This window comes from Barbus barbus (assembly GCF_936440315.1).
Source record: "Barbus barbus genome assembly, chromosome: 32".
In the NCBI taxonomy this organism is placed as follows: Eukaryota; Metazoa; Chordata; class Actinopteri; order Cypriniformes; family Cyprinidae; genus Barbus; species Barbus barbus.
The window spans coordinates 27,436,465-27,456,391 of record NC_136760.1 but is presented as its reverse complement, the minus strand read 5'-3'; the positions used below and the strand labels follow the sequence as shown (position 1 = coordinate 27,456,391).

At 34.9% G+C, this 19,927-nt stretch overlaps 3 protein-coding genes across 3 annotated transcripts in view; 2 read left to right on the top strand and 1 right to left on the bottom strand.

Moving 5' to 3' along the window:
• Window positions 1-497: 497 nt before the first annotated feature.
• Window positions 498-14,428, bottom strand: LOC306852310 (sphingomyelin synthase-related protein 1-like). Its single transcript, XM_079389027.1, has 7 exons — window positions 14,291-14,428; window positions 9,448-9,761; window positions 7,853-8,120; window positions 6,105-6,200; window positions 5,495-5,612; window positions 4,387-4,537; window positions 498-2,382 (listed from the first exon to the last, which is right to left on the bottom strand). Exons 2-7 carry the CDS (start codon window positions 9,746-9,748, stop codon window positions 2,078-2,080), a joined length of 1,239 nt encoding a protein of 412 aa, XP_079245153.1. The 5' UTR covers window positions 9,749-9,761; window positions 14,291-14,428; the 3' UTR covers window positions 498-2,077.
• Window positions 13,724-17,081, top strand: LOC306852321 (dual specificity protein phosphatase 13A-like). Its single transcript, XM_079389040.1, has 4 exons — window positions 13,724-13,871; window positions 14,699-14,933; window positions 15,647-15,864; window positions 16,562-17,081. The coding sequence occupies exons 2-4, from the start codon at window positions 14,818-14,820 to the stop codon at window positions 16,744-16,746; spliced, it is 519 nt and encodes a 172-aa protein (XP_079245166.1). The 5' UTR covers window positions 13,724-13,871; window positions 14,699-14,817; the 3' UTR covers window positions 16,747-17,081.
• Window positions 17,082-18,192: 1,111 nt separating this feature from the next.
• LOC306852322 (dual specificity protein phosphatase 13A-like) overlaps window positions 18,193-19,927 on the top strand; it is a gene marked incomplete at both ends in the record, with an annotated part of 2,715 nt that continues 980 nt past the window's right edge. Inside the window, 2 exons of the mRNA XM_079389041.1 lie at window positions 18,193-18,317; window positions 19,120-19,337. Of these exons, the coding sequence (XP_079245167.1) occupies window positions 18,193-18,317; window positions 19,120-19,337 (343 nt within the window). The remainder of the gene's footprint in view (window positions 18,318-19,119; window positions 19,338-19,927) is intronic.

Genomic DNA, 19,927 nt, shown 5'->3' with positions numbered 1-19,927 from the left:
TATTGTAAATGTTTATAATACTACTACTAATGATGATAACAATTAAATAAATAATTTTCTGACATTTATAATGTAAATGCTAATAAAAAATGATAATAATAGTAATTATTATCATCATTGACTCATTTTAAATAGACAAAATCCTACATTTTATATTCTAATTGTATTATTATTCAGAGGGATACAAGGAAGTGCTAGAAGGTCCATGGAAATTAGAAAAAAATAAATAGAAAAAACAAAAATAAGATTAAACATGAATAAATAAAAATACATGAAAAATAATCAAATTAAGAAATAATTGATTTTTTTTTTTTTTTTTTAAATCCCTTTCATTTAATTTTTTCAAAATTGTTAATTTTTTACTGCTTATTTTTATACATTAAAATATATAGCTGGCTTTTAAATGTTAGAAAGGGGTGATCAGGATCCAAAAACTAGCCATTATGATTATTTTTATCATTATTATTACTATTAATAAAAAGGCTTGGACAGAAACTCCACTTATTTCAGTTTAATCTGTCAATTTTATTGATGATGTCAGATAAACGATGAGCATCCAGAGCATCCAAAATCCCACCAGTATCCAATCAAACACAATATTCACTCAAATCTGCAAAAATACATTTCCAGGCTTAAAAGTCCATAAGAGCCTGAATGGCATTTTTAAAACACATGAGCATGAAATTATGCAGATGCCGAGCAGGTATTAAACTCTACTGCTGTTAGAAGTGTCTGAAAACCATCTGAAAATGAAATGCATCAATTATTTGGTGAATCAGACGATGAAAACTAGTTCAAATGTATTTTGTAGTTTGTTTGCGCTTGCTTTCAGATTCAGGATAACATACTGCATACAAGATGGAAATGTTCAGAGGAGTTCTGAGCAATCAACATTATAATAATACACAATAATATCTCAATTCTGTACATCTCCATCAAACACGCATGAGGTCAGTCAATTCTCTGTGCTCAAAGAGATCTATAAATACACTCAATTAAAATCCTAATGACCTAACACAGAAAACCTCATCAAAACTAGCCCCGATTACCACAAAAACACCCTTCACTCCAATTAAACACCAGAAATAAGACGAGCGCGGCCAGATTCTCCTCTTCTGCTTTCAGCACGTGTTTTAACATCACTTACATACTTTATCTGTAAACATTCAAGAACTACTATAATACCCTCATGACCATCATATACAGTAAATCTGGACATCGATGGAAATCAAACGTTCGTATAAAGACAACGTCACATATCAAAGGTCATTGGCAACTGGAATGATGCTGAAAGTTTGGCGAGATTTGCTTTTCAATATACATTAAAAATGGGAAAACCTTACAATGACAAAAAGTGTGAATCTCACAAAAGCTGTCAGGGTCATACTTCAATATATATATATATATGTGTGTGTGTGTGTGTGTAATAATATTAACTTAATTTTTTATTAAATGTTATAACATTTTGCATTATGCCACTGTTTCATGATTTCCTATCATATATTTTGTGAGATTCACTGAAATACAGGGGACAATTTTAAGTCTTAAACACAGTATTTTCATTTTGTTATCCCATATAGACACTAATACTGCCAAAATAAAGTCTGCACTATGAAAATAGCAACAATACTGGCAATAAGACCAAAATGCAACAATCATAATTCAATTAAAACCATACTGTTTCACACAAAGCCTTTTAAAAGAACAGTAGGAGGTTTCATATTGCTTGAAAGGTTGATCATGGCAGTATCTTTACAACACTAGAAATCTGAACCGTCTTTGGGAGAAACAAGGAATTTACCACGTCAAGTATCTACAGGATTATTATGAAACTAGGTGAAATGAATACTGACTGTCATGCAAACCATTTTAAGAGGTTTCCCAGTCAACGGGAAAAGCAAGAATTTCATAGTTCCAGTTTCCGACATGAAATAAAATAAGCCAGCATGGGGCACAGAAATCCCTTTAAAGACAACAGCTACTGGAGAAAACCTGTGTGTGTGTGTGTGTGTTGATCGAGAGGTTTTGGCCTCCTCTACATCATGGCATCTGAAGAATCAGCAGCGTCCGTTGGGAATCAGCGGATGAGGTGTCTGAGGATGGTGGGGCGAGTGAACGGCCAGCAGTACTCGTTTGGAACAGGTCCGTTAACGTTGCACTCGAAGAAGGAGAACATGGGGAACCAGATGCGCGCGCGGCGGCTCTGCTGGTAGGCGCGAGTGTTGGCCAGCGTGTGGTAGTACAGGAAGAGTCTGGTGGTGATGTAGAAGGCGATGAAGACGTCGATGGAGTAGTGCTCGTGTGCCGCCAGGATGAAGAAGATGCCAAACAGGTTGAGGACCCAGGAGAGCGTGTGGATGAAGTTCCAGCTGCGCGGCGTGTCTGCGGACAGAGAGGAGGATCTCAAACACAATGCTCCTCACAAAACCACAGGAATCAGTAGCTATTAGAGGTGTGAACCAACACTGGTCTCATGGTTCGGTTAGATTGCGATTATGTCATCGATTTGGTTTAATTCGATGCATTGACGATGCACTGCATCCTCAATTTTACTTCACATGTATGCAATTTTGTCAAATACCAGCATTCAGATATAGGACCTGAACGCAGCAGCAAGATGAATTTTTAATGAGCTGGAAAGAATGCATGCCACACCTCTGTTTATCAATGTGCACTGGCTACCAATAGCTGCTCGCATAAAATTCAAGGCATTAATGTTTGCCTACAAAACCACCACTGGAAGTGAACAATGCATTATTGTGCCATCCCAAAGAAGCACAAAATCACTTTCACGGACTTTTACATTAAATGTTCCCTCCTGCCCAACTCAATCCCAGCAGCTGAGTCCTTAGCCATCTTCAAGAATCGACTAAAAACACATCTCTTCCATCTTTATTTGACCCTTTAACTCTAGCACTCTCTATTCCAACTCTATTCTTAAAAAAATTATAAAAAACTTGTCCCTTTTAGACTTGCACTCTATTCATTTACTGCTTGTTTTCTTTAAAAAAAAAAACTAAATACACTAGCTTTTCTAATCTTTTTGTATTCAATCTATTTGTTTTCTTTTTATTTAATACAATTAACAAAAGCAAAAAAAGGCCTCTAACATTAGCTTGCTCTATTATTTTTCTATTGTTTTCTTTTTTATTATATAAAAACCTTTGCCACGTGTACTGCATTAAGCTAACTGAGACTTTATTATTATAGCACTTACCACTATAGTTACCCCCAGCCAAAATATGCTCAGATGTCAGCTTTTAAAGTAGCTGTAGCGTTTTTAATTACTCGCACTCGCGTCTCACCTCCCTCCACCACTGAAAGCACGTATGCGACAAATGACGTCAGAAAAGCATCAGTACGTTATAATCGGTTATGGTCTATTACTGAACCAATACCGAAACGTCCTCGTCTGCATCGTAGAAACGATTAATTTAGACACCCCTAGTAGCTATGTTTCCATCCACCAATTTTTTTGCACATTTTGGGATATCGACTGGGATAACCCCCCAGAAGACCTCAGATGATGCTAACCCTGGAACAACATATAAAACTACCAAATTTTGCTTTAATCACAACATATAATCATTGCAGTTAATAGTGTTCACCGTCTGACTGATTAGATGTAATTTGTAACTAACAGCATGATTCTTACTGTACATGTCTGCCATAGTCACCACTAATAACCTATTCCTAAATATAATGTTAAAACTTAATATTTTCTGTGAAGCTGCTTTGCAATGATTGGTATTGTGAAAAGCGCTGTACAAATAAACTTGAAATTAATCGACTAAAAAAAAAGATGCGCAAGAATTCTAAAAATGCACATAAAAAAAAACTTATGCACTCAACTAAGTAGGATAAATTTCTTATCCGGCAAGAAAACATGCGCACAAACTACAATGGAAACATTTTCACCAAATAAATTCCTTAATGCGCATCAAAAAAGATGCGACTTTGCTATGGGACAGCATAGAACTGGACCAAGCAATGGGCCGATCTCATTCCACAGCATCTGAAATGCTAGTTTTGTCATTCTTAAATGCTTGAGTAAAGTCTCGTCAAAGTGCTTCGTTATAATTAACTCCCAGAACTGCGTTCCTAAACAGCAGGCTCTGAAAATAAGATAATATGACTGTGTTTTGTCTGCGTGCTCTCAAGCTACAAAAATATCATATACAGTACAGCGCCTTCTACTACACGGCAGCAAATTAGATTTTTCTTCATGATATTTAGCACAAGTTAATCAGGAAGTGATGATTTTGTTCTCTTCAACACACTGGATGGAAACGGTGCTTTATTCGCAAATGTTTTATGCAATATTCCATTTTTGCGCATTTAATTCGTAACTTTGGATGGAAACATAGCTATTGTGTGTGAACTTACACTCAGTGACGAAGAAGTTGAGCATGGTGAGGACGACGGTGTGTCCGCTGAACATGTAGTCTCCACACGTCTGCACTCCGGTCAGCGTCATGCCAAAACCGCTCCATATGGCCACGGCACGCTGCAGCTTCGCCCACATGTCACCGTATATCTGACACGGACATCAATACAGAGAGAGACGGCTTATTATGAAAAATTACTTCATTTTCAATAGAGTTTGCAGTCAAATAAGCATGAAAATACACAGCCCACAAATAAGACAAACAGTCTTTTATCTATAATTTTAGGTATGAATGGAATGATGAACAATATGTTTAACCAACATTTTTCATTTTATTTAGGTCATACTTTATTTAAAAAAAAAAATCTCACTCTAAATGAAAGTGTAAAATATTAAACATTATGACAATTATGACATTAAAAATACTTTATGCAACAAAAATGTTATATATACACACATGCATTTAATTTAAGCTGTTTAAAATACAAATAGCTTTAGTACCATATTTATTTTTACTCATATTAGAATAAGTATTCAGAAAATTTATAATGACAAAAATAAAAAATAAAAAATAATAATAATAATATATAATGCAAAAAAAAAAAAGCAGCCAGATTATTGCAGGGTGTTCATGAGTTTTTTTTAAATCTAATAATTAATTAAATAAATATCGAAAAATTTAAATAAATAATCTTACAATTAAAACCATTAACACTTACAAAAAGATGCAGCATTTTGTGTTTACCTGCATGTCAAGAGACAATTAAGTGACATCAGCAAACTATGAAAATGCAAATGTGTTGTTAAATGATTAAAATATTAATATTATATTTATTAATACCTAATATTAATAAAAATGTCAAGAGAAATCGAAGTAAATATTTTAGGACCAAAAGTAATTGTGATTGTGCATAGAAATGATCACTGGAGAAGGAAACCGCTTCTGGGATCTGCTTCTCCATGAAGGACACATGCAATGCAATCTCATCGTTATGCAGCCTATCTTTCAGAACAGTATTCATGTCGTTTACTGGGTTATGGATCAGAGAGAGAGAGTGTGTGTGTGTGTGTGTGTGTGTGTGTGTGTGTGAGAGATGATGTCCGTACCTTCCCAGTGCACTGCAGGTGTTGACCCGGGACAGAGAGAGACGTCACAAACATAGTGATGCAGCGCAGCATGAAGACCGTCCCCATGAGACTACACAACCGCCTCAACAGGATTGACCTGACAGAAACACAGAGTCAGGGATAAAAGCATTCTTGATGGCCTGACCTTTGCTTTCTGTGAGCGTCAGATGAAGAGATGCTGCGGCTGTCCATGTCCAAACCTAATATTCTCATCACACATTCCTGCTACTATTGTGCATGTTTTACTGGTGCATATTATTCTACAGGAGAAAAATTATATTGCATTCATAATCTTTCATTGAAATATAATAATTCCCTCCACCTCTGAAATTACTTTCATTGCGCTACTGTTGGAAATGGTTTGTTTGGACAAGAAAAAAAAAAAAAAAAAAAAAACACACACTAAGTGATATTTATGCCAAAAGAGACAAATAATTATTTTAAGATTCCTGAAAATGGGATGTATTTTGGTGTCTTGTCTTTGTGAATTATTTTAGTATAGCATATATGCATGCATATATTTTGTAAGTATACATTGTGTATATATGCATGCATATATTATAAATGTGTGTGTGCATATGTTTGTTACCTGTGTTTATGAAGCAGCAGAACTAGCAGCCAAACAGAACAGAGGATCACGCCACAGGCCTCAGCCATCGCAAACGCCCAGGGGATTCTGGGTACACTGGAGGGAGAAGAGAAGCAGGTGAAAGGTCATAAAGAGAGACAGCGAGCAAAACATAATCCTCCTCCAAACAGATGGTGATTTATGCTGTTATTTTATGCTGTTTTCATGCTCATCTTCAGCTGTGAACTAACCACGTCCTGTGGTGCATGATGGAGAAAATTATCATCATCTGCAAACCTCTAATGGGTACAGCTCACCATCAGAGCGGTTTACTTTGATTTCTGCTGCCAGAAACCTCAATCATCGGCAAGCGAAAAAAGAAATGGAGTCAGATGAGTTTTAGGGGTGCTGGAGCACAACTCAAACCTGGCCTCATCATATTTCTTAGACTTTTGATGATATTCCTATCAACATTAATGTATTTTCTCTGAAATGGCTTAAATGTTATTTTAATGCATTTAGAGCAAGCTTTCCCAAACATTGATTGATGTTACATTTTTATTAAAAAGTAAAAAAATCTAAAAAGATATTTAAAAGTGAATAATTTAAGAACACTTTTGCATGTATACGGTTCTCTGATGACAGTTAATGGTCATGTAACGATGCAGGTAAGGAGTTTTAGCAGTTATTTTGATTTTATTTTATTTAAATAATTATTTTAATTTTAAATTTGAATATTTTAATTAATTATTAGCTGTTCACCCAATCACCAACCCCAGTTTGGGAAACCTTCATGTTCAAGTCGATTCAAAAAGTTTAATGCAAGAACCGTTTAACCCGAATTAAAGCAGAATCCTAATGGAAATGTGAAACTATAAGTGACTGATATGGGCTGCGTTTCCCAGGAGCCTCGTGAGCTGATCGCAGAGAACAGTGGCGCAAACTGGCTTATGATTCTTTCAGGAAATACAGCCTTGGGTCTTATGCAAGTAATAGAAATAGCACTAGTCAGGTGAAGCAGAAATTTGTGACAATATTGGACAAAACAGGCCATTATAAATAGGTTTTTATCAAGACCAAGTGCAATTTTCTTATTTCAAGATGGCAGACCATGTTTTCTGTAATGCATTTAGAGATTCAGAAAAGCCAAATAATTATATCGCCTGCCTTTTACAACACGCTATGCATTAGAAAAATTCCTATATCATCTTAAAATGGTTCACATGTGCCATTCACGACCATCTCATGGACATTGTTCACAAAAATGGAAATGCTAGCTGAAATCGCTAACTGCAATGAGATTGGATGACTTTATGCAACTTTTGGATAATGTGACCTTATAGTAGGTTATTTTAAAGAACGTAATACTTTCATTCATCAAGGATGCATTAAATTGATTGGAAGTGACAGAGTAAAGACATTTCTAATGTTACAAAAGATTTCTTTTTCAAATAAATTCTGTTCTTTTGAACTTTGTTCATCTGTGAATCCTGAAAGTTAAAATGTTTCCACAGCAATATTGTGCAGCACAATTGTGTTCAACATTGATAATAATCAGAAATGTTTCTCGAGCAGTAAATCAGTATATTAGAATGATTTCTGAAGGATCATGTGACACTGAAGACTGGAGTAATGATGCTGAAAATACAGCTGCGCATCACAGAAATAAATTACAGTTGAACAGATATTCACGTAGAAAACAGCCATTTCAAATAGTAATAATATTTCACAATTTTCCAGTTTTTACTGTATTTTTTTCATCGAATCACCTGTCCAGGAAGATGTCCGGCAGCGGCGGGTACGTTCTCATGTCTGGCACTCGCTCGTGGACGATCACCATGACGAAGGACGTGAAGCCGAAGACGAAGACCACGTAGACGGAGCTGATGATGGTCTTCCAGTACTCAGGGTCCAGTCTCCGCGGCTGCTGCTTGTATTTGCCGTTGTTGTACTGATGATACTGATCGCCGCTCAGCGTGTCCAACACGGCGTCGCAATCCCGCACAGATTCACCGTTACACAGCCAGTCCACTCCACCTGAAACACACAAACTATTTCTGGATCACTTTGCATATTTTAAAGAATTAAGTAAACTGAGAACAAGACATTTAAAGAAAAATGACTTTGAATGAAATAAAGCTGAATGCTTTTGTCATTTTATCAACCAAATTCATCTTGCTTTACATTCTGAAACAGCTAAAGTTGCTAATAATGAACAATATTTTCATCAATCCAATTGGAATAAATTTATTGACCATTTATTTTACTCAAATTGAGAATTAACTTTGTGAATACCATAAAATTATAATTTGAGTTCTTATATGGCTATTTAGTGCATAGATAATATGGACTGCTTTATATAATACCTTTATAGTATTTATGGTGTCTTCTATGGTGTCTTTTAGCACTAACGGTCAAATGCTTTACTTTAGCTGTTTGTATAGTAAACGTATAGGAAAGTCCACTTAAAGTCATCCTATCTTCTGTAAATGCTGTCTAAAAACAGATTCACAGATCTGACTTCACTTTGCATATTTTAAACAAATAAGTAGGTAAATGACAAATAGGATACTTAAATGTCAGAAAATGACCTTCACTGAAATTAAATAAAATGCTGCACTATTGAAATTGTCACTCTGGTATCATTTTATCAACCAAATTCATCTTGTTTTACAGTTAAAAGTTGCTGATATTTTCAATCCCATCAGAATAAATTTATTTAAATTTTTCACTCAAAACTGGAACTGAACTTGGATAAGTACCATAAACAGTTTATACACATATATATATATATATATTTATTTATATGTTTATGTATGGCTTCAGAAGACTTGGAATATAGTGCATAAGTCATATGGACTGCCTTTTATAATATATTTTTTGGAGTTTGACATTTTTAGCACTAGTACTTAAATTGTGCTGTGATTTAGATGTTTATTCAGTAAAACCACTGAAAGTCCACTTAACATCTATTAAATGGATCTTGTTTTTCAGCTAAGGTTGCTGAATTTTCTTCAGTCCCATTAGAATAAATTTACTGACTAAATTTTTCACTCAAAACTGGAAAGGAACCTGTAAAATACCATAAATTTAATTTGTATAATTTGTGTATGGCTGTATGACTTCAGAAGACTTGAAATATAGTGCATAAATCATATGCAAATCAACATAATACCTTTATGTTATTTTGTGTGTCTTTTTGGAGCTTGACATTAAAATGATCGTGTTGTGCTTCAGCTGTCTGTAGAGTAAAGCACTTGAAGTCATCCTCTCTAAAGCAAACGCCTCATTACACAAGTACAGTCTATTCTGCCTGCACAACATAAGACAACAAACTTGACAAAAACAGGAACAGAAAGAGCACCTGTGCTGTTCTGAGGCGAGTGTCCGTCGTAGGACAGACCGAGCTCCTCTAACACATCTGCGTTCTGCTTCTGCAGCTTCCTGAGAGAAACCATCAGCCGTTTAATGTCTCCCAGGACCTTGAGCTCCAGCGGAGGAGAGCGCAGGTCGTACTCGCTCAGCGTCAGCAGGCTGGTTCCGTCCAGACGGTGTTTGTTACACAGAAGGTCCACGTAATCGCAGAAGCCCTCTTCACGCAGCCAGCGGCCCACGTGCTTCGGGGTCCAGTGCCGGACGCTACCGGCCATGTCTCGCTCACGCATCCTCTCACAGGAACTGAACACAAACACAAACACTAAGAACAACTTTTGTGTCATACACAGTAAGACTTCTCTTCTGCTCACCAAGCCTGCATTTATTTAATCCAAAATACAGCAAAAGCAGTAATATTGTGAAATATTTTTACTATTTAAATTAACTGTTTTCTATGTGAATATACAGTATAATGTAATTTATTTCTGTGATCTGCAGCTGTATTTTCAGCATCATTACTCCAGTCTTCAGTGTCACATGATCTTCAGAAATCATTCTAATATACTGATTTACTGATCAACAAACATTTTGTAAATTATTATCATCGATATCTAAAACAGTTGAGTACATTTTTTTTCAGGATTCTTTGACGAACAGAAAGATCAGCATTAATCTGAAATAAAACGTTTTTGCTACATTATACATTATACCATTCAAAAGCTTGGAGTCAGTATATGTTTTTGAGAGGGGGGGAGAAATTATAGAAATTAATACTTTTATTTAGCAAGGATGCTTTAATTGATCAAAAAAGATGATAAAGGCATTTATAATGTTACAAAAGATTTCTATTTCAGATAAATGCTGATCGTCTGAACTTTCTATTCATCAAAGAAACCTGAAAACAAAATCTACTCCGCTGGTTTCAACATAATAATAATAATAATAATAATAATAGTCAAGTCAATTTACCTTTACACAGCGCTTAACAATATAGATTGTCAAAGCAACTTTACAGTATTAAACAGGAAAATAGTGTATCCATAATGCAAAAATAGTCAATAATGCAAAAAATATATATGTTTCTTGAGCAGCAAATCAGCACATTAGAATGATTTCTGAAGAATCGTGATTCAGTCACTGAAGACTGAAAATTCAGCTTTGATCACAGAAATAAATTACATTTTAAAATATATTCAAATAGAAAAGAGTTATTTTAAATGGTAAAAATATTTCACAATTTTACTGCTTTTGCTGTATTTTGGATCAAATAAATGGTGAGCAGAAGAGACTTCTTTAAAAACATAAAAAAATCTTACTGTTCAATAACTTTTGACTGGTAGTGTACAATAACATATGAGCTATTCTTCATCCTTGCACCACCTGTGTCTTCGTACTTCTGAGTTGCACATCACAACCAGATGTAAACTAGCACATATGATGATACTGGAGTAAAACAGGCCACATTCACAGCATAAGATCTCTCGACTGTGCTCTACTACGGATCTGAAGCACTGAACCCCAGCTGTGCTTCTTGGCTTGAGCTTTGATTATCTGGCCAGTAACCAGCTCGTTCATTAAGGATCAGTCTGAGTAAGCAGTATTTTTTAGACGTGAAAAACTGCCTCTTAAATGCACAAGATGAAAATCAAATCACAAAGTGCAGCCACAAGTGCCAATTGCTGGCGTCCGATGAACTGTGTGGCGAAAACGATGAAAAATGCCAAATTTGAAAGAGTAGATGCTGTGGATGCAATTGTTTTGAGAATAAATTGCAACACACAGCTGAATACTTGGCCGTATGTCACGTCACGTCATTTTACTGACTTGATGTCTGAAGCTTGTTCGGTCATTTCATTCATTTTGTTAGTAAAATTGAACACATTCACATATGTAATCTTTGAACATAGTCCGAATTAGGAAATAGTTATAATGCAGCCCGAGATAAATTATGATTAGATTCCACGTTGCTATTGTGTGTTAAGGTCCAAGTCACTGTGTGAACAATTTCATGAAGATCAGACTTTGCACTGACAAATTATAGGTCAATTACTTGGTATAGAAGAAAAGTGTATTTGCTCATAAATGCAAAAGAAAAAATGTATAAAAAATAAAATAGTAATAATAATAAATAAATAAATAAAAATGTAATTTAGCAGACATTTGAAAGCACTGATTCTCAAACATAAGGGGTTCTCAAGACTGAAAATGGATTAAAATAAGACAAAACAAGCATTAAAATAAGCTAAAATAACCAAGATATTTCTTATTTTAATTCAACCCCTTAATTAAACACCTGTTTTGTGTTTGAAGAACTATTATTCCTTCAGTCTCAGGAAAACTTGTATATATGTGGTAGTTTCCTTTTAAGTGTGATTTCTAGACCTGTAGTCACGTTAATTTATATATTTTAAAATGACAACGCTGTAAAAAAATAATTCCACCGAAGGTTCACACGCTGCCTTCATTGTTTTGATTAATCAAATAGACTGTACAAGTCATTTCAAATTAAACTGCATTAAATTTACTTAAAAAAAAGAGAGTTGAATCTCATATAACTTAAAAAAGTTGAAATTGGTTAATTATTTTAAACAGTCAAAGAAACATTTCTTTAATCAAAGAAATAATAATAATAATGAAAAACGTGACTTAATCACATAGTTTTTTACAGTGTTAAGTGCAAATTTTGTTATGCCTATATATATATATATATATATATATATATATATATATATATATATATATATATATATATATATATATATATATATATATATATTCATTCAGGTAGAAATAGCGAGTAAAATATTTGTTTACCCTGTAAATCATGGACGACTGGAAAATTTATGGAAATTCATTGTTTAAAAAGAATCCAGAAAAACATTCGACTCTTAAAACTTCTGGAATCCTGGAACTTAGTGGTCAGAAACTATGACTGTCGGCCTTCAAATATTGTTATGGACAAAAGGAGACAAAAAGGTCAAGAACCGCTGGCATAGAAAGACTTCAAGAAGTAGGTCTGAATGCATCTTGCTCTGTTCTGAATCTCGGTTCATTAGCTCTCAGAAAACAGTTCCCTCTGGACGTGTGTGAACTCTGCTCTGAAGCAACAGATCCGTAATGCTTAGAAACACAACCACACTTCCACAAACCGTCGGAAGGCACAAGCACATTTTCCACCCATTATAATGTTTCATTTTAACACACCACAGGAACAGAAACAGGTCTTTTTTGCTGAAGTCTCACTCACAGATGAAACACAGAGCCGTTTGTGCTGGCAGCAGTGTAAGATGTGAGGAAACATCCTCTTTTCCTGATTGAAACAGACACAGATCTACTGACACATCAGTAAAACACTGCTGCACGCCGGCGAACGCTCACAGCTCAGCAGGACACGTGCTGACCGACCGTCTAACAGCTTTGCATCATCATGTGTCCTCAGTCTTATGACAGTGCACTGACTATAGTCTTTTTCTCCACAAAAAAGAAGCTAAAATACAGCTTTAGGCACATGCAAAACAGAGATGCATGTGAATGAAATCACATCTGAATGTCTGCATCAGACTTTGCATAGTTTAAACAAATAAATAAGTAAAGAGTAAACATCATTTAAATGTCAGAAAATGACCTTCACTGAAATAAAGACTGCCCTACTGCAGTTGTCACTGGAGTTATTTTATCAACCAAATTCATCTCGTTTCACATTCTAGAACAGGTAAAGTTGCTTATAATAAACGTTAATTTTCAATTATGTCTTTTTTATATCACATTTCTGAGAAAAAAGTTAAATTACTTACATTTGCGAGATATAAACCTGAAATTCTGAAAATAAAAGTCTGAATTGTGAGACATAAACTTGCAATAACAAGAAAATAATCAGAATTGTAAGATAAAAAGTTGCAATTACCTTTATTAATTTTTTTTATTCTGTGGGGGAAACTGTAAAATGTACATTTAGAATTTTGAGCAAAAAAAGTCACAATTTTAAGTTTATATCTCGCAATTCTGATTAAAAGTGTAAAAAGCGTCGCAATTATGTTTTATTAGTTTTTTTATTCCATTGCAGAAACGGGTTGATTATAAATGATAAGTCTAATTATAAACGATCATTCCAGTTAAGACTAATTAGTCCACTAGTCATTCACTCAAACCTACTTGATTTTTTTAATATTTACTTTTGCACATCAACATTATCACAGAAGCCACGCCCAACGTGTGACCACACCCACACACGCCACGCCCACCGCTAGCCACGCCCTCCGCAGAAAAGCGAAATAAGGCCGTGTTATCAGACACAAGAAAACAACAGTAAAGCAATATGAGCCTGTCAGTGAAGTACCCTTAGGTATAATTATCAGCTCGTTACACTAAGGACTTTAATCAATACCCGATACAGAGAAGCTGGCACACACACAGGTACGATCACACCCTTTAAACCTGTTACAATAACACCTAGAGCTGTCTAAGTTACTTAGAAAGCATTTTACACTAAATGTTGTTTAACTAGGCTGGATTAACTAGATTTGGCATTTTAAAACAGTTCTCCGACTGTGTTTTGATGTCTGACTGCAGTGAACGAGGCTTATAATCATCACACAAAATATTAAAAATCACTAAATGACATAAATATTCAGTGTGCCACTTTAAATCAGCAAATGCCTTTGAATAAAGACACTAAATGACATGCATTTGTCATTCCCACTCATAAACCTATCAAAGCAATGAAAACGGATTCATACGCCAGTTATAATTCATCACTCTGGTATTAATATGATATTTCAGACGCATGTGAGTGAGTTAGCATGCTAGCGGTTAGCCTGCTGCGCTTCACTTACGTTACACATCAGATTCTTCAGTCCGAGTCGCGATTAATCTCCTAAATATCACTCTGTCGGGACATCTGAGGTAAATCATCGCGCCCTGAAGCAGCGACAGGAGCACAGTAGATCTTACAGCTGTGCGTTTCAGTGTGTGAATACTGCAGATGAGGTCACTTCCGCTGCCGCGCGCACAGCGACACCCGCTGGCCAGCGGTGGAATTACAGCGTCCTGCGCTGCTGGGTTTCTCAATCATTGCTTTTCAACCAGTGTAGTCAGCTGAACAGCTTTAATTAATTTGTTTAACTAACTGTAATTATTTCTTTAAAGCACCATTGTCTGATGTAAATGTGATTGGTGTTCATGCAAACTCACTATTTATGATTGTGCACTTGTTCTGGCTGAAATGTTCATGTTAATTTTAGAAGACCAGCTGCTCCTGTCACTTCAGATCAATGTATCTGCAGCAGATATGAGATGCACATCATACCAGAGCGACGCAGTAGATGTTTGTGGTCATAGAGATCCGTGATGAGTCTGTCTAATGGATGATGTCCGTGAAACACCCTCCATTAAAGAACTGGAGAAAATACTGTTCGGAGGGAAGAGGAGCGGAAATCATGTGGATGAAGTTTGGCCCGGCCTGTTCCTGGGTGATATGTGAGTCACAGAGTTATCACTATAACTAACAACACTTTCATTACTTGAAATAAAATCAAATAAAACATTTTATTTTAGCTAGTTACCAAGCAACATTTCTCATTTTCATTTCTTGAACTGAAATTAAAATGAATAAAACCTATACATCAGTGTTATTTCAGTATTGAGATACTATTATATATATTTTTTAAATATTTTATTAATATGTATTGTTATTTTTTATATTGCAACTTCATTTTAGTTCAAGTTTTAATAATTTTGTTGTTTATCATTTTTTTAATGTGTGTATAAAGTAAAATAAACACTGTTTTATTATATTATATTATTATATAACAGTTTTAAATATTTTATTATATTTATTTTAGTACATCCAGTAAAAGTGTGTGTGTGTCTGTCAATAAAACTAATGTAACTGTTGAATTGTAAGCTGTGTTTCAAACATAGTGTACCTAGCTAGACAGCATTTTTGGCCATAATAGGGAAGTTTTGCACTTTCAAATCCACATAAAGTGCCCAGAATAGCCAAACAATATAAAGCTGAATGTAGAAGAATTTTTTTCCTTTTTTCATAATCGTACACCACATTAATCTCCCAGCAGCATTATGTTAGGTACTTATTTTCTAGATGAGTTTGATTTTATGGGGCTCATAAAGAGTGTGTGTGCTCTGGGGCCCGTCTGATGTCTTAACAGCCGTGTATTAATGATCTGCAGGTCTGTGGCTAATGATCGGTTCAGTGTGTGGAAGCTGGGCATCACTCGTGTCCTGAACGCCGCTCACGGGAAGATGCACTGCCAGGGCAGCCACCAGTTTTACGGCTCAGCGGTCGAGTATTACGGCGTCCCCGCTGACGATTCACCATCCTTTAACTTGTCGGTTTACTTTCACCCCTGCGCTGATTATATAAAGGAGGTTCTCAGTTCTCCAGGAGGTAAAACTGTCTCTGCTTAAAACTTCTTCAAAAGGTGCTTCACGATGCCATAGAAGAACCTTTTTTTGTCTAAATGGTCCCATAAAGAACCTTTAACATCTAAAGAACCTTTCTGTTTCACAAAAGCTTCTTTGTGGCGAAAGAAGGTAGTAGTATATATTTATTTAATGCCATGTCAGCATCTTAGGCTATTTTCGAAACCAGCAAACAAACAAACACAAGTTATATTACACAAGATTTTTTACATTAACATATGATAAAAATATTAAAACTTTTTCTGGCTAAATAACTCTTTAAGTGAGTCCACTTCATAAGAGTTTTCTAAATGCATTAAAAGCTGGACAGTCCTATAAAATGTTTTACAGACAGAGTAACCTTGCAAACCATGCATTAAATATAGGGTCTTCGCGAAAGAAGGTTCTTCAGATTATAAAATGGTAAGAGATGGTTCTTTAAAGAACCTTTGACTGAATATTTCTTTGTGGAACTAAAAATGGTTCTTCTATGGCATCGCTGTGAAGAACTTTTTGAAGCACTTTTATTTTTAAGAGTGTACTTGACCCCAAGTTGAAAATTTAGCCCTGCACACTAAATATTCTGTTCGACAAGCTTAAATCCTCAAATACCAGCTGAGATGGTAAGATTTAATGTTTGAGGGCTATACAGATATAAAATGTCCTTCTGTTCTTGTGTGCAGAGCGTGTTCTGGTTCACTGTGCGGTCGGAGTGAGTCGCTCGGCGTCTCTGGTTCTGGCTTATCTCATGATACACCAGCATCTTTCTCTGCTGGACGCTATTAAAGCGGTCAAACAGCACCGCTGGATCTTCCCAAACCGAGGCTTTCTCAAACAGCTGCGGGCTCTGGATGCGACGCTGATCTGAATACTGCATATAAACACCAGCCGGTGTCAGACTGTCTTCAGAAAAGGACTAAAGTACATGCTACACTCTTAAAAATAAAGGTTCCTAAAAGGGATTTCACAGAAATGATCCATTTTGGGGTCCCCAAAGAACCTTTCAGCGAGCAGTTCTTAATACAACCATTTTTTAGTGTGAAGATTTCACTCAATTCATTTAATAAAGAAATTTTTTTGTGTGTTTTGTTATATTTGCCCACAGATATTTATTTATTTATTTGTTAGCTCATTTTTATTTTTTTGTTTTTTTTTGTTTGTTCATGCACAAAAACAAATCACTTAATAAAAAAGTGAAAATTCAGTCATTATTTACTCTTTATACTCACCCTCATATCGTTACAAACTTGTGTAATTAGTAAATTGTCTTCATATTTTTTGTTTAGTTTTGTACATTTGGATGTTTTGTTATATCTGCTCACAGATATTTATTCATTCAAAATTATTTTTTTACTGGCATTACCAAAATGTTTAGAATAATATTTCTTATACGTGACTCTGGAGCACAAAACCAGTCTTCAGTCGCTATATTTGTAGCAAAAGCCAAAAATACACTGTATGGGTCAAAATGATCAACTTTTCTTTTATGCCAAAAATCATTAGGATATTAAGTAAAAATCATGTTCCATGAAGATATTTAGTAAATTTCCTACTGTAAATAAATCAAAACTTCATTTTTGATTAGTAATATGCATTGCTAAGAACTTAATTTGAACAACTTTAAAGGAGATTTTCTCAATATTTAAATTTTTTTGCACCCTCAGATTCCAGATTTTCAAATAGTTGTATTTCAGACAAATATTGTCCTATCATAACAAACCATACATCAATGGAAAGATTATTTATACATCAGCTTTCAGGTGATGTATAAATCTGACATTTATGACTGGTTTTGTGGTCCAGGGTCACAAATTTCAAAATGTACTCACCCTCATGTCATTCCACACCTATGTGCTGTTATTTTATCTGTGAAAAACAACAGGAGATTTTTTTTAAATATCTTCATTTCTGTATGCATACACTTTATAATGTCTGTTAATCTACAAAAAGTTCTTGTACCGAGCAGAGCTGCATGATTTACAAAGCATCCGTTTCTGAATCTGAATGCAAAAGTGAAAAAGATTTCAGAAGTTTATCAGACAATTTTTTATGCCTTTTTGGAGTTTGACAGATGTTCTCGTTATAAACTATGAAGGAAAACATAACAGAAAGGGTGTACAGATCAGATGTATGTTTGCAGTGGAGTGTGTGTAGATGTGTGTGTACAGCATGTCTCTGTGAGTAAGACTATCTGCACACTGAAGCACTAAATTGGGTAACAGCTGTTGTGTGAGATCAGCCACGGGTCCGGAGCGCCAGAGCATTATAAACACGCTCTCTTCATCTATTTGGCAGGTAATTCTGGAAAGAAGCGATGGCCCGTAAATATAGCAGGAAAGAATATCTGTCAGTCAAGGACCTGGAGAAAGTTTTGGACTCGTGTAAATTAAACTTGCACCAAATCGATGAGGTCTGGCCAAACCTGTACATCGGGAACGTGTGAGTACGAGCTGCTCGAGTCTTCGGTTTGACAGCTAAAAATCATATTTATACTATTTTAAATGTGACGGCTTATTAAAGTAGACTTCAAAACACTGATCTACATTACGAGATCAACAGACAGCTTTAAACTATACGTTCACAACACATTTAACTTCTATAAACTGATGCATTTCTGAGATCAAATAATGCAGGACTTTTATCCATCATTTTATGTTTTAGGACATTATTTTATGTGAATCATCAGAAACTGAATGGATGGTGAAAAGTGGCCAAATTAGACTAGAAACAGGGTTTTATAGTTAACTAAAACTAAAACCATAAAACAATTATTACTTGAAAAAAGCTTGAAATAACACTATTATTATTATTATTTTAAATTTATTTTTATTTTAATATTTTTTTACATATAAAAAAATACAAATATATAATTATGAATAATTATTTTATTAAGTTGCCTAGGCAGTATTTCTCATTTTTGTGTAGTTTAACTTGAAGTACTTAAATAACAGAAACTAAATAAAAGTAGAACTAATAAAAACTATATAAAAAAAAATTACAATGAACAAAAAATATATATTAATACAAAAAAGAAACTAAAATTAAAAAGAAAATAATAAAATTTTGATGTTCCATCAATGATACTAAAATAACTCTTTGACTGGAATGGAGGTGAAATTTGGTTGAACTCTTCCTTAAAGAAAGTGAACCAAGCCGATTTTGATATTGACATGTGACCAAAGAGGATGCATTTTAATCTCTTGTCATTTCTAACCATCTTCTATATTATTTTTCCCATCAGAGGAATAGCACAGAACCGAAGCGCCCTGCAGAAACTCGGCATCACTCACATTCTGAACGCCGCTCACTCCAAGAGAGGAAGCATCGGGGACCAAAACTACTACGGCGCTAGTTTTGTGTACTGCGGGATCCCCGCTGAAGACTCCACACACTTCGATTTAGACGTTTACTTCAAACCGGCAGCAGATTTCATTCACAAAGCTCTCAACTCTCCTGACGGTAAGAAATCGCTTGAAATCACTAAAGAATTCACTCACAGAAGACAAATTGCTTGTGCACTACAGTCTTGACCTGAATTACTTTCTAAACATGCTCCTGGGGCCTCATTTATAAAATGTTGCACAGAAACCATCCTAAACTTGATCTTACGATCATTTCTCAAATATGCATACGTGTGATTCATAGAATGAATGTACGAACAGAAAACGCACGTGCACGTCTCTTTCCGATGTGAAATCTATGAATCGCAAATGATCTTGAACTTGCACGCAATCGAATGGTTTCAGCTCTCTGCTTGAATCCTAATTAATGTCATAAACATATAAAATATCACCATAATTCATCATAATTTAGAACAGCGAGCTGCAAAAACAGCTTACATTTGAAAAAAGCCTGCAATACTTTATTTTTTTAGGAGCTGCTCTGCAGAGTAAAATAAACCAGTTTCTACATTCAGGTCAAAAAATGCGTAACAGCAGAAAATCAAGTCAGCTTTGAATGTTCAGTTTCACTTGCAATTCAATACTGAAGTAAAATGAGTAGCAAATGTTTTTTTTTTTTTTGCAAATACTATTTTACTAAGTATTTTT